Raw genomic sequence first — 14,110 nt, forward strand, 5'->3', positions numbered from 1 at the left:
TCGCTGTGGCTCCAAATATAGTCCATACAGTAACTGGTGGTCCTCGTGCTCCGCTATCTGCAACAGAGCGTGACTTTCGCAGGAATAACTTTTTGTGCTTGTATTGTGCCAGCCCTGAGCACTTCTTGAACTCCTGTCCCAATCGCAGGCCTAAAATTGGGGAACTTCTGGCCAAGTCCCAGCCAGAGTCTCTACCCAGAGCTGCCCAGCCAGAGTCTCTACCCAGAGCTGCCCAGCCAGAGTCTCTATCCAGAGCTGCCCAGCCAGAGTCTCTATCCAGAGCTGCCCAGCCAGAGTCTCTATCCAGAGCTGCCCAGCCAGAGTCTCTATCCAGAGCTGCCCAGCCAGAGTCTCTATCCAGAGCTGCCCAGCCAGAGTCTCTATCCAGAGCTGCCCAGCCAGAGTCTCTATCCAGAGCTGCCCAGCCAGAGTCTCCACCCAGAGCTGCCCAGCCAGAGTCTCCACCCAGAGCTGCCCAGCCAGAGTCTCCACCCAGAGCTGCCCAGCCAGAGTCTCCACCCAGAGCTGCCCAGCCAGAGTCTCCACCCAGAGCTGCCCAGCCAGAGTCTCCACCCAGAGCTGCCCAGCCAGAGTCTCCACCCAGAGCTGCCCAGCCAGAGTCTCCACCCAGAGCTGCCCAGCCAGAGTCTCCACCCAGAGCTGCCCAGCCAGAGTCTCCACCCAGAGCTGCCCAGCCAGAGTCTCCACCCAGAGCTGCCCAGCCAGAGTCTCCACCCAGAGCTGCCCAGCCAGAGTCTCCACCCAGAGCTGCCCAGCCAGAGTCTCTACCCAGAGCTGCCCAGCCAGAGTCTCTACCCAGAGCTGCCCAGCCAGAGTCTCTACCCAGAGCTGCCCAGCCAGAGTCTCTACAGTCTGAGGAATTTCTTGGGGGGAGGCCAACATCCGATGTCCCGGTCTCCGCCAGAGGGTCCGATGTCCCGGTCTCCGCCAGAGGGTCCGATGTCCCGGTCTCCGCCAGAGGGTCCGATGTCCCGGTCTCCGCCAGAGGGTCCGATGTCCCGGTCTCCGCCAGAGGGTCCGATGTCCCGGTCTCCGCCAGAGGGTCCGATGTCCCGGTCTCCGCCAGAGGGTCCGATGTCCCGGTCTCCGCCAGAGGGTCCGATGTCCCGGTCTCCGCCAGAGGGTCCGATGTCCCGGTCTCCGCCAGAGGGTCCGATGTCCCGGTCTCCGCCAGAGGGTCCGATGTCCCGGTCTCCGCCAGAGGGTCCGATGTCCCGGTCCCCGCCAGAGGGTCCGAGGTCCCGGTCCCCGCCAAGGAGCCCGATGATCCGGTCCCCGCCAAGGAGCCCGATGATCCGGTCCCCGCCAAGGAGCCCGATGATCCGGTCCCCGCCAAGGAGCCCGATGATCCGGTCCCCGCCAAGGAGCCCGATGATCCGGTCCCCGCCAAGGAGCCCGATGATCCGGTCTCCGCCAAGGAGCCCGATGATCCGGTCTCCGCCAAGGAGCCCGATGATCCGGTCTCCGCCAAGGAGCCCGATGATCCGGTCTCCGCCAAGGAGCCCGATGATCCGGTCTCCGCCAAGGAGCCCGATGTTCTAGCCCCAGGAGGGGGTTCCGTCTGTCTAGCCCCAGGAGGGGGTTCCGTCTGTCTAGCCCCAGGAGGGGGTTCCGTCTGTCTAGCCCCAGGAGGGGGTTCCGTCTGTCTAGCCCCAGGAGGGGGTTCCGTCTGTCTAGCCCCAGGAGGGGGTTCCGTCTGTCTAGCCCCAGGAGGGGGTTCCGTCTCTCTAGACCCAGGAGGGGGTCCTATCCAGCCCCAGGAGGGGGTTGCTATGGCCCTGGCCTCCGGGTCAGAGGACGTTATTGCCCTGGCCTCCGGGCCTGAGGACGCTATTGCCCTGGCCTCCGGGCCTGAGGTTGCTATTGCCCTGGCCTCCGGGCCTGAGGACGCTATTGCCCTGGCCTCCGGGCCTGAGGACGCTATTGCCCTGGCCTCCGGGCCTGAGGACGCTATTGCCCTGGCCTCCGGGCCTGAGGACGCTATTGCCCTGGCCTCCGGGCCTGAGGACGCTATTGCCCTGGCCTCCGGGCCTGAGGACGCTATTGCCCTGGCCTCCGGGCCTGAGGACGCTATTGCCCTGGCCTCAGGGCCTGAGAACGCTATTGCCCTGGCCTCCGGGCCTGAGGACGCTATTGCCCTGGCCTCCGGGCCTGAGGACGCTGTTGCCTCCGTGGCCTCCGGGCCTGAGTCTGTTGCCTCCGCGGCCTCCGGGCCTGAGTCCGTTAATGCCCATGTCATTGAGCATAAATTGAGGGCCGCCGTGTCGGCCGTCAGTAGCAGTGTTTTTCCTTTCAGAGCAGTTCCACCCGATGTGCCAGAGGTCCGTGAGGGTCCTACCGATGTGCCAGAGGCCCCTGAGGGTCCACCCGATGTGCCAGAGGCCCCTGAGGGTCCACCCGATGTGCCAGAGGCCCCTGAGGGTCCACCCGATGTGCCAGAGGCCCCTGAGGGTCCACCCGATGTGCCAGAGGCCCCTGAGGGTCCACCCGATGTGCCAGTGGTCCGGAGGGTTCTGCATGATGTCCGGGAGGTCCCGCCTGATGTGCCAGAGGTCCGGGAGGTTCCACCAGATGTCTCTGAGGTTCCGCCTGCCATGCCAGAATTCTGGGTTCCAGAGATGCCAGTCAGGACCCAGGTGCCTTTGGTGTCAAAAGAGGATTTCGGGGAAGTCCAGCCCATCTATTTTGATGGAGATATCGCCATGCTCAATACTTTCTTCTGCCAGCCTTGGGAAGGGACAACTATGGAGGAACTGATTGCCAACATGTTGATAAGGTTTAGAGGGGAGGCATTGACATGGGCTCATTTTTTGGTGAAGTCTAAGGGCCCAGCATTGTACAACTTGGCTGCTTTCTCTGAGGCGATTTTAAAAAGGTTTGGTCCACCCGAGATGTGGGATCTTCTGAAGGACTCTCTCCAGGATGCTGGTCTCGTTATGGCTCCTTCATCTGGTTCCAAGAAAAACAAAAAGAAGAAGAACAGGAGAAAATGACACTCTAGGCGTCTGGAATCCGCCTTCTTCAGGGGGGCATAATGTTAGGCATGTCTGTATTCCTGTATATCACCACTAGGGGCATCAGGCACCTGTGGACTTGTATCTCTGTCTCCAGACTCTGGGGAATCAGGTGCCTGATGATTGGAGACAATCAGCTCAATTGGACACCTGTGAGCGGCCTATTTATCCCTCCTGAGACCAGCACTCAGAGCTGGTCATTGTTTGTTCATCCCTGTTGTGGAAAGGAGTGTTTCCAGCATATCCTCTATACCTTAGCCTTGGTCCGAAGTCCTGCCTGAGATTCCTGCACCTCTGCCACCCTGCCTGAGATTCCTGCACCTCTGCCACCCTGCCTGAGATTCCTGCACGTCTGCCACCCTGCCTGAGATTCCTGCACGTCTGCCACTCTGCCAAAGATTCCTGCACGTCTGCCACTCTGCCAAAGTTCCTGCTATAGATTCCAGTATCACTGCACATTCCTGCCACCCTGCTTTGGTCCTGCCACTCTTTGTTCCTGCCACTCTGCCACGTTCCTGCCAAAAGATCCGGTACCCCTGTCAATGTCCTGTACTTTCATTACTGCACAAGTTTTGCATCACAGCCTGTTACCTGCATTTTTTCCTGTTTATTCTTTAATAAAAATCCTGCATTTCCTACCATCCGTTTGTTCTGTGGAAGTCTGCTTGGAGCTCCAGGGGTTAATCGTAACAGATATAATGTGAATAAAGTTGCACTACTGTGTGGCATAATTTGAATTTGGGGTAAAATTGTGTGGCCATGCCCCTTCCCAGCAAGAACGCACCCCTATTTGGGCTGCGCACCAAATGTGTGCACTGTTTCTATTTAAAATATTGCAGGTAGGAGCACCAAAATGATGACTGCTATGATGAGGGTTGATGGTGCTGGGAAAGGGGAGCAGTGTCAGAGGCAGAACTAGTGGTGGTGCTAGGGGGCACCAGCCAAAATCTTGCCTAGGGCATCATTTAGGCTAGGGCCGGCTCTGCAGGCACTGTAAGGACAGGAGATGCCTGGGCTCCCACTGCTGCCTTCCTCCACTCTGCATGTTACGGGAGCAAGCTTCCCCCTTGCTGCCCCCCTCCCCAAACACTGCTGTCACTGTGACTGTGGAGTAGGGTGATATATATATACGATTGCAGCAGCAGGGGTAGGACGCCAAACACATCTGACTGTGGCGGCCGGCACCTTCTCACTGCAGCAGACAGCAAGGTAAAGGCGCTCGCCGGGGCCCCACCTTTAGTGTCCTGTGCTGTGCTTCCCACGTCTGATGCTCTGCCCGCTTTCAGCTGGAGGCTGCGGGCCGCTTGAAATGACAGCACGGGCCGCATTTGGCCCCCGGGCATGACTTTGGACATGCCTGAAATATAGAATACGTTTAAAGAATACTGAGCCTGCACACACAAAATCAGCAGATGTTGTTACAGCCTTCACACAGAGACAAGCCCAGGCTCCCCTTCTGCCTCTCTATCTCAGCTATTATAAAATGATGTACCACCCTTCTTCTTGTGTGTTTGCATTGCCATTTCTTTCCAACACTGCTAAGTGCTCCTTAGGGTGGAGGCTCCTCTGGTCTCTTCACTGGTGCGGGATGACGTCATGAAGTTACATCACACCATACAATAAGCTATATTGTACAAGCTAGTTGTGCCTTCGGGGGGGCTTTCTCCGAGCCCTGTGGCTTGAGGGCAGGTGGTTCGTGGTATGGTACTGATGGGAGAAGGGGGGCCCCAATTTCACTTTAGGATGCGAGAGGCAGGCAGCAATGTACCCCACCATCAAAGAGTAGCGCCAGTGGCAATAGGGACAGCGGATGGCGGAGTTGCATACCGGGTCCTCCCCTATCTGTCAGAGGGGCCAGGTTCAGGACAGTTGTCACTATAGTACCCCCCACACACACACACACACACCCCTGATGGCAGTGCTGGCCGTACACTATCGGCCCCAATGTCTCCCTAATTATATAAAAGTATAACTATTACATGATTTTGGTGGCTGTTGCATATTATGCTGCGAGGGACAATTTCTGAGAGGCTTTGCATTACAGAAATTGATAACTCGGACAGAATCATATCCCCCATAAAAAAAACTTCTGATGTACGTGGATGCTGGGGGAATGGAGGGATCACAGCAGGTATTGGAGATATCTGTTGCAGACATTGGTTGATAAATGGGTCCCTAAGAACATTTCAACCAAGATGATTAAAACATTTCAATACAAAAGGAATATTTAAAATGAATTCCTTTTGTCACAATCCAGGGGCAGATTAACAGAGGAGGGGACCCAGGTGCAGACCATATGGGCCCCCTCCTATCTATGGCGCCATAGACTCTGGAGTTATACTGGTAACTACTGTGCAGATCTCCGGAAACATGGCATCCGCTACACTGCAGCTCACGCACGATGGCCATTTTCCCTGCGATCTTTGGTTGATGCTGCATTGCTGACCCAGGACCAGAGCAGGCGTTCCCCCTCAGCAGATCCTGCAAAGCAGGGAGGCGCCAGGCTGAAGAGGCACCCTCCCAGCTCTGCAATACTGCTGTTGTTGACTGTCCAGCTCCTGTCTCTAAAACTGAACAGGACAGGCAGCACCACCGATAGCGCTAAGCACGACGCTGACAGCGTCAAACACAGCTCCAAACCCTCCTCTCCTTCCCCTGCTGTCACTTTGTACATTCTGTATATAACAGGCAGCCACAGAGCAGTGCTGGGCTGCTGTAAGGTATAGCTGTTCACAGTTGCAGCCTGCAGCTCATTGAATGGCTGGCTTGCAGGCTGCAGTGAAGGAGGAGGCGGGATATGATATCGGACTGGGGAGAGAGAAACCCGGTGCAGGCACCTGGTGAAAAAGTAAGGCAGCACTTTTACGTTTAGCAGTAACATTTGAAAAAAAGAAGTTACTGAATGTGACTGCATAATATATATAAATATATATATATATATATTCTCTGTTCTCTTCTCACCCGCCAGTTGTATCCTGTAGACAGTGGCATAACTAGAAGTTTGCTTCCCCCTGAAAAAAAAGTTTCTGTCACTCCTGTGCGGCTTAAGTAGGTGGCAGCTCTGACCCTCCTGTTAGCGCAGCAGCTCCCTGCGCTTACCAAAGACTCCGCCGATGCTGGCTCCCCCAAGCTGCCACATGGCCTGCGAGACCAAGTTACAACCCAATGTTTATTATATTTAAAGTGCTTACCTCTTTAATAGGGCCATCCCTTTTCTGAAGTGCTCTGTGCCCTCGTAGCCTTAATCAGACTCTAGTAGCAGCCATGGCATTGTATTCTCTTACTGATTTCATGGGTAACACACTCCCCACAATCTCCTGTGGATATAAGTATAAGGGGTATTACTACTGTGGGAATTATGTGTGGCACTACTACTGTGGACATTATGTTTATAAGGGGCCCTACTGTGGGTTGTAATGTCAATAAGGTACACTACTATTTTGTGCAATATGAATAAGGGGCACTTCATGTGGTGTAATGTGAATAATATTTCACCACTATTTGCACTGCGCACTTCCCTTCAGGTAGTGCTTCACGTCCTTACCTCGTCCTTTTGGATGGGGTTGGACAATTTTTTCACACCACCACCCCGGCCTTCTGGCTAGGGTATCTTTATTATTTATTTCTCTTCCCCTCTCACGTTCGTCACTTTTCACGTTCCTTGTTTTTTGTAGTTTTGTCACTTTTTTTGGGTAGTGTGGTCAACCCTTTCGGGCCTTCCATTTCCCCAATGTGCCGAAGCTCTCGCCTTTTGGGGAGAGCTTCTGTCCCCCGAGGACGACCCCGAGCCGCAAGGCGGAGGGAAGTCTACTGAGGGTCTCTCCAAACCTTCGGGTGCGGATGACCCACCGTCCTAACCCTTCCGGGGGTTGAGGAATGAGGGTCTCTCTAAGCTTCGGCGAAGAGGACCCACCGTTCCCTATTTTCCCCTCTTCGGCCTTATGGTTGAGAGGGGTTAGGGTAAAAACGGGGCACGTCTCCATCGGGAGATGGCCCACTTCGATCGCACGGCCCCCTTTGCACGTGTTTAGGCACAGCACTGATGCTAGGGAGCACACCTCGGGCTCCTGAAAAAAAAATGTGAATAATATTGTGCTATTTTGTGGTGTAATTTGAATTGGGGATACTTTTGTGAAGTTCCATATGAGACCACAACCCTTTTTGTGGGCGCAAATGTATAATTTGGATGGAGGCGACTAACACCTTAGCACGGCCCTTCCCAGGACTCAGTAAAGGTATGTGTGTATATACATACCTATAGATAGATATATATTCTTTTTGAAGGAGGGCACTCACCATTTCGCAGATAAAAATTGCAGCTTTATTTAATCCATTAAAATATTGAACTGGGTCAACGTTTCGGTCTGCATTTCAGACCTTCTTCAAGACAAAAACAGCCAAATATACATGAGATCCTTCTCCACCAGAGATAAATATATATATATATATATAAAAACATGGGTGCAGTGTGGACCCAATGGCCCATGTGCACTTCACACATTGCACCCATTATAGAAACGCCAATACCTCAATCCATACCTCCCAACTTTAGTAGCTCAGCAGGCGGGACCCTGCTGGTGCGCGCCGAAGGGAGGCGTGGCCTAATTTGGGGCATGGCCTATACTCGCGGCCCCCCCCACAAGGCCACGCCCCCATTTTGCCGCTATGGGGGCATGACCCAGAGGCTCTGTGAGCCTCTAGCCATGCCCCCAGTCCCCTGGCTGCGGGAATAGACGCTGTGCGCATGCGCACAGCGTTTATTCCCCGCTGCTTAGCAGCTGACAGGGGGGACTCCCAACAGCCCCCACACACCGCGGGGCACTGCCGCCCGCAGGTGGGACAGCGGGACAGGCCCTGACAATCGGGACTGTCCCGATAAAATCGGGACTGTTGGGAGGTATGTCAATCTCAGAATTTATTTATGACAAAAGTGAAGCTAAGCGAACTTTAGGATGACAAAGGTAACACAATAATGAATGCGTAATGTGTCAGTATGTTGGACATTGATGTTATGTATTTGCACTTTCCACAGGTAAGTACAGTATGCCCACATGTATTTGCAGAACAAGGGAGACTTTATGGAGAAGGAGCACCTGCACATACATTCACATGTGCACTTTGTGTGGTCTCCGCATTCAAGCCCAATTAGAGGTGACAGATACTCTGGTATAATGATAGATAGATAATAAAACCACTACAGTATTGGGCATAAGAAGACATGCAGGAAGGCATTGGTGCTCGGCACACCACCTCCTACAGGACACCGCGGCTCCTGCGCCGCATCCCCCCGGGTGGCAGCGCTGTGTGCAGGCCGGGGGAAGCGGGCGTGCTGGCAGCGGTGCCCCAGTGACCGCTGTCTGCAGGCGGCTGCAGCTCTGCTCTGTCCGCGGCTCCGGCACCTCATCAGCACTTTTCTATGTGAAAGAGAAAGGGAGAGGGAGCGAGGCCGGAAAGTCCTTATAAGGCTCAGGAAGGAACCCCGCCGGAACCGCGCCTTACATGGGCATCCCCTTACATGGACTGACCGGCCGGGATTTCCGGAAGGTGGCGGGGGAGGCGGGGAGTAGGTGGTGCCCGGGTACCCGGTGTTGGGGTTTTGCTGTCCGGGAATCCATGGCCGTTCCCCCCCCCCACACACACACCCTGCCGGCGCGCCGGGCGCCGTGTGCGGGGATCTCCCCGGGACGGGGCTGCCTCTCGGCTCCCGCAGCCGGTCATTCCATAGGAGTGCACGGAGTTCCATCCCCAGTCTTCCCCCTTCCGAGGCGACGTCACGGGTCCTCCAGCCGCCTCCAAATAAGGGCTTCCTGCACCCCATATATGGCCATGTACGTCACGCGCAGTGGGCGGGCCCTGAGGGCTACGAACCCTTTATATAGAAGCGGATCCCAGGGAGCCGCGAGAGATTCCAGCAGGCAGGACTGGGGGAGCCGTGCGGGCGGCAGCAAGTGCAAGACCGGCGACGACCCCAGCAGCAGCCAGCATCTAAGAGCACAACACATACACTCACCCTCCCAATAACACACAGTGTAGCCTGTCCTCAGCCCCCGCCGGGGAGACAGGAGCTGTCGTCCCCTAGTGTGCGTGCTGCGGTGACAGCTTCTCTTCCAGGGATTCCCGAGGAGTACATGGCAGCAGCCAAAACAGAGATGCTCATCTCACCTCTGCAGATCTCTGACCCCTTCAGCTCCTTCCCCCACTCCCCAACCATGGACAACTACCCCAAACTGGAAGAGATGATGCTGCTCAATTCAGGGGGATCCCAGTTCTTGGGCGCCACAGTCCCCGACGGCAGCGGATTCAACTCCCCTGGGGATGGGTCAGAGAATTTCGATCACCTGGCAGCAGGTAAGCGCCGCATCCCTCCCGTGTCAGTGTGCAATTCCCCCGATCCCCTTATGTCAGTGTGTGCATGTGTATGTATGTATGTATGTATGTATGGATGTATGGATGTATGTATGTGTGCAACTCTCCATCGATAGTGTGTTTGCAATCTATCCTCACCCCTTAATGTCAGTGTGTGTTCTATTCCCCCTGATCACTCTGCATCTGCAGGCTACATATGAGTAGTGAGGCGTATTGCTATTCATGGACCAAAATAAACTTATGCATGCATTTAATTAGGCTGTCTTGTCTCTATCAGCCATTTACACAGTGTGTGTGTGTGTTCTGTGTTGCATTGTGATTCATCCCATACATTATAAAGGGGAGAGATCGATAGGATGCATTTGATGTTAGAGCAGGATTAGTGAATGAGCAGATGGATTTGCAGGCGGATTGTGCAGTGAATATTAAATAACCTAGCAGGGAATTCTGTTTGCGTCAGATCATGCAGTGCTTGAGATCTGTGCAAAGGGCCTCCCAGGACAATGGTAACAGTAGTTAATGTATGTCAGGCTGGCAGGTCTGAGTATATAATGATAGCAGGGATGACCAATATGCTGTGTGCAGTATGTAACCCAGATGTCTCTTATTGTTACAGATGCTTTCTCTGAGATGTCCCTGAGCAATGACAAATCAGTGATTGAGACCAGCTATGCCAACCAGATCAACAGACTGCCCTCCCTGACCTACACTGGCCGCTTCTCGCTGGAGCCTGCCCCCAACAGCAGCAACACCCTGTGGCCAGAGCCTCTCTTCAGCCTGGTCAGTGGACTGGTGGGGATGGCAAACTCGCCCTCTGCTTCCACACCTTCATCTTCGCCATCCTCCTCCTCATCTTCCTCCCAGAGTCCACCTCTAAGCTGCTCTGTTCAATCAAATGACAGCAGCCCAATCTATTCTGCTGCACCAACATTTCCCAACTCCAGCACAGATATCTTCCCTGACCAGTCACCTCAGTCTTTCCAAAACACTTCTAATTCTTCAATCCAGTACCTGCCCCCTGCATACCCAGTTACCAAATCCAGTTTCCAAGTACCAATGATCCCAGATTACCTGTTCACACAGCAACAGGGTGATGTGAGCCTGGTGGCCCCAGATCAGAAACCCTTCCAGGCAATGGAAACAAGAACACACCAGCCCTCCCTCACACCCCTGTCTACCATCAAGGCCTTTGCCACACAGACTGTTTCACAAGACCTCAAGACTATCAACAACAGTACTTATCAATCTCAGCTCATCAAGCCAAGCAGAATGAGGAAGTATCCCAACCGCCCCAGCAAGACCCCTCCTCATGAGAGACCTTACGCCTGCCCTGTTGAGTCCTGTGACAGGAGGTTCTCCAGATCCGATGAATTAACAAGGCACATCCGAATTCATACCGGGCAGAAGCCCTTCCAGTGCCGTATCTGCATGAGGAATTTCAGCAGAAGTGACCACTTAACAACTCATATACGCACACATACAGGGGAGAAGCCATTTGCCTGTGACATTTGCGGTAGGAAGTTTGCAAGAAGTGATGAGAGAAAGAGGCATACTAAAATTCACTTAAGGCAAAAGGACAAAAAAACTGATAAAGCAACTCCAGTCTCGGTTGCTTCTCCCATTTCAGCTTACTCTCCTTCAGCTTACTCTCCATCGGCTTCAACATCCTACCCATCTCCAGTGCCAACATCCTATTCCTCCCCTGTGTCCTCTTCTTATCCTTCACCAGTCCACAGTTCTTTCCCATCTCCTTCCACAGCCGTCACATACCCCTCTGTTACCGCCACCTTCCAGGCCCAAGGTATTACAAGCTTCTCATCTTCAATAGTCACCAGTTCCTACAGTTCACCTGTGTCCTCAGCACTTTCTGATATGTCTGTGACATATTCTCCTAGGACAATTGAGATCTGTTGAGAATTTGGTTCTGTGCAAAACAGGAATAGGCACAAACTGAAGACTTCTTAAGCTTGGTCTCAAAGTGGGAGGTTACGAGTGACCGATTCATGAGCAAAAAGAAAGGTCACTATAAACTGATAAGCTTCAAATGCCTAAGAAACTGCCATTTTAATTTCCCATTTCTTTTCAAAAGACTTAATTTGCATGAATAATTGAAATTATTTCAACATGATCCTTTTAAAGATCAACTTTTATTTGCATAAAGGGATTTTTACTATATACATAATGTATATTGTACATGTGCAAGGTTTTTGTTTACGTTTTTTTATGCTTTTATTTTTGTTTTGGTACCCTTGATGTGAATTTTTCCCCTTTGCATATTCATGTGGTATTATTAGGGACGCCGTTTGTAAATGGTATCTAGTGATGATGCTATCATGACTTTTCAGTTTGAGGATCAGCACTTATGTATTCGAGCATGTGTAAGAGTATTGTTTTGTTTATCCTTTTTTATGATTTTGTTTGATTTCTGTAAATATCATCAGATGGTACTTTTACATATGTCAAAAAAGTTTTGTTATCTAGTTTCCAGTAACTTGGTGCCTTTTTGTGAAGCCTTGCTGATGTCTTGACACGTGCATTTGCGTGTACTGATGCATTGCATCTAGCCTTAAGGTGAAAGGGATTTCTTAAAAGAATGTATAAACAACCTGAAAAAGGTACAGAGAGGGAACTGAAGCACAGCTTCATTAACGAAGAATGTAAGCAAAAACACAAAAGTCTATTTTTGTAATTGAAATGTAAATTTATAAATATATATTCAAGAGATGGAATGTTGTAGTTACCTACTAAGTAGGCATGGATTTTGTATGTTATAAACATGCAGTTCATTATTTTGTGGTCTTTATTTTTACTTTATATTTGTGTTTGTTTAAACAAAGTGACTGTTTGGCTTAAAACACATTGAATGCGCTTTACTGCCAATGGGATATTTGGTGTACAACATATCCTTCAGAAAAAAATAAAATATATAAAATATTTTATTTCCTTTAGTTGATGTGTTTTATTATTCATGTCTGGGTTTATGGATACCTATGTCTTCCTATGAAAATCCGATGTCACGTGTGTTTTTGGAACAAGAAGTCGGCAACCATGGGCAGATTGTGAATTTCCAAAAAAGTGACCCCCTTACATGCCCACATTGCCAGCCTGCAACCTTTTCCCCCTTAACACAACCACACCAGCATGCCACCCACTAACCTCTCCTGGCCGCAGGTGGCCTCACAGGTGTTCATGCCCACCTAGACTCTTCCCCTGTGGGGTATATTGCCAATCCACCCCTGTCCACATCTCCCAACAGAAGAACACAATCCTGGGCCTTCCTTTGCATTTAGTGTTAGAGATCAATCTGTATTATATGGTACATACAGTATATAAGTAATAGTCACAGGCAAATGCTTGTGGGACCATTACTGTACTGGTAACACCATCTGTAATTAAATATTGTTTTTTTAAAGCATTGGCATACAGTGGTCCACATGTAATCAATACACTACATTTCCAAATAGTACATTACCTAGTTTACATGACCCATTTCACACGGTACTAAATGTTCTGTTGCCATATTTCATACATTTCTGTTTCTGTACCCTGCGCTAAATGAATTGCGGTTACAAAGCCTCTATTGGACAAACACGAGCAGAAGGATCTGAACTGGGAAAATTGATCATGTTAAACTTTGACCCCACCCTTTACTCCATGCAAGTACAATACTTCTTCATACTGCAAATTCAGTAACCTTTCTGCTGAGCAGGGCCATGTCTAATACTCTAGTGCCCAGAGAACACAGGGAAGCACACTACATTACATGTGTTCTTTATTTGTGCGGTATAGCAATAAGGTTGTAACAGCTACAGGACCTCTGTGACCCACTTACAATACTTATCCCAGGGCAGCTCTGGTTTTATTTGGGGACACAGGAACTCCCATAGATTCTGAGACACCCTAATTCTAGCTCAAAGCTGTGCTTGGTAGAGATCTGAATATATACAGCAGGCATTAATAATTACTGTATACAATATGCATATTTCATAAATGTCTGGCTCAATATTGCCACAAGCAGAAAACCTAATTATTGATGTAAGTGCTGAGGGACTCAGATTACATTGCCGTAACCCATATCGTGAGTGGGGATTATGCAGACACAGAACAGAACAGAGCAGACAAACCTAAAATCACCTACGGTGGTTAACAAAAGTAATCCAACATGCACACTGGGCTAAATTCACAGGTAGCAATGTACATGGACATAGACTTAGGGGTTTATTCTAGTTCATTCTTTCTGACAAAATCCTTCTTAGATGGACTAAACCATGTGCACTGCAGGGGGGCAGATGTAACATGTGCAGAGAGAATTAGATTTGGGTGAGTTTTGTTGTTTCTGTGCAGGGAAAATACTGACTGCATGATTTTACACTGCAATATAGATCTCACTTTGAAGAAAAACCCCACCCAAATCTAATTATCTCTGCACAAGTTACATCTGCCCCACCCGCAGTGCACATGGTTTTGTCCATCTAAGAAGGATTTTGTCAGAAAGAATGAACTAGAATAACCCTCTTAATGATGACTCTTCTTGCCAGGAAACAGACATGGCTGGCAGATTTGGAATCAGGGAAAAGCTGCAATAGAATAGCACAGTTATTGGAGAATATCCTCTCAAACAATGTGAACACATTAGTGCAGGGATTCCGAAACTTTTTTGAATCACGGCACCCTAGGAGTATCAGATTTTTTTCATGGCACCCCTAGGC

At 50.9% G+C, this 14,110-nt stretch overlaps 1 protein-coding gene across 1 annotated transcript; it reads left to right on the forward strand.

The window, feature by feature from the left end:
* The first annotated feature begins 8,924 nt into the window (after window positions 1-8,924).
* EGR1 (early growth response 1) lies at window positions 8,925-12,340 on the forward strand. The gene is made up of 2 exons (XM_083182192.1): window positions 8,925-9,383; window positions 10,018-12,340. The coding sequence occupies exons 1-2, from the start codon at window positions 9,164-9,166 to the stop codon at window positions 11,313-11,315; spliced, it is 1,518 nt and encodes a 505-aa protein (XP_083038318.1). The 5' UTR covers window positions 8,925-9,163; the 3' UTR covers window positions 11,316-12,340.
* Window positions 12,341-14,110: the final 1,770 nt, after the last annotated feature.

Source organism: Crinia signifera, chromosome 4 (assembly GCF_055691185.1).
Source record: "Crinia signifera chromosome 4, ASM5569118v1, whole genome shotgun sequence".
Taxonomy (NCBI): domain Eukaryota; kingdom Metazoa; phylum Chordata; class Amphibia; order Anura; family Myobatrachidae; genus Crinia; species Crinia signifera.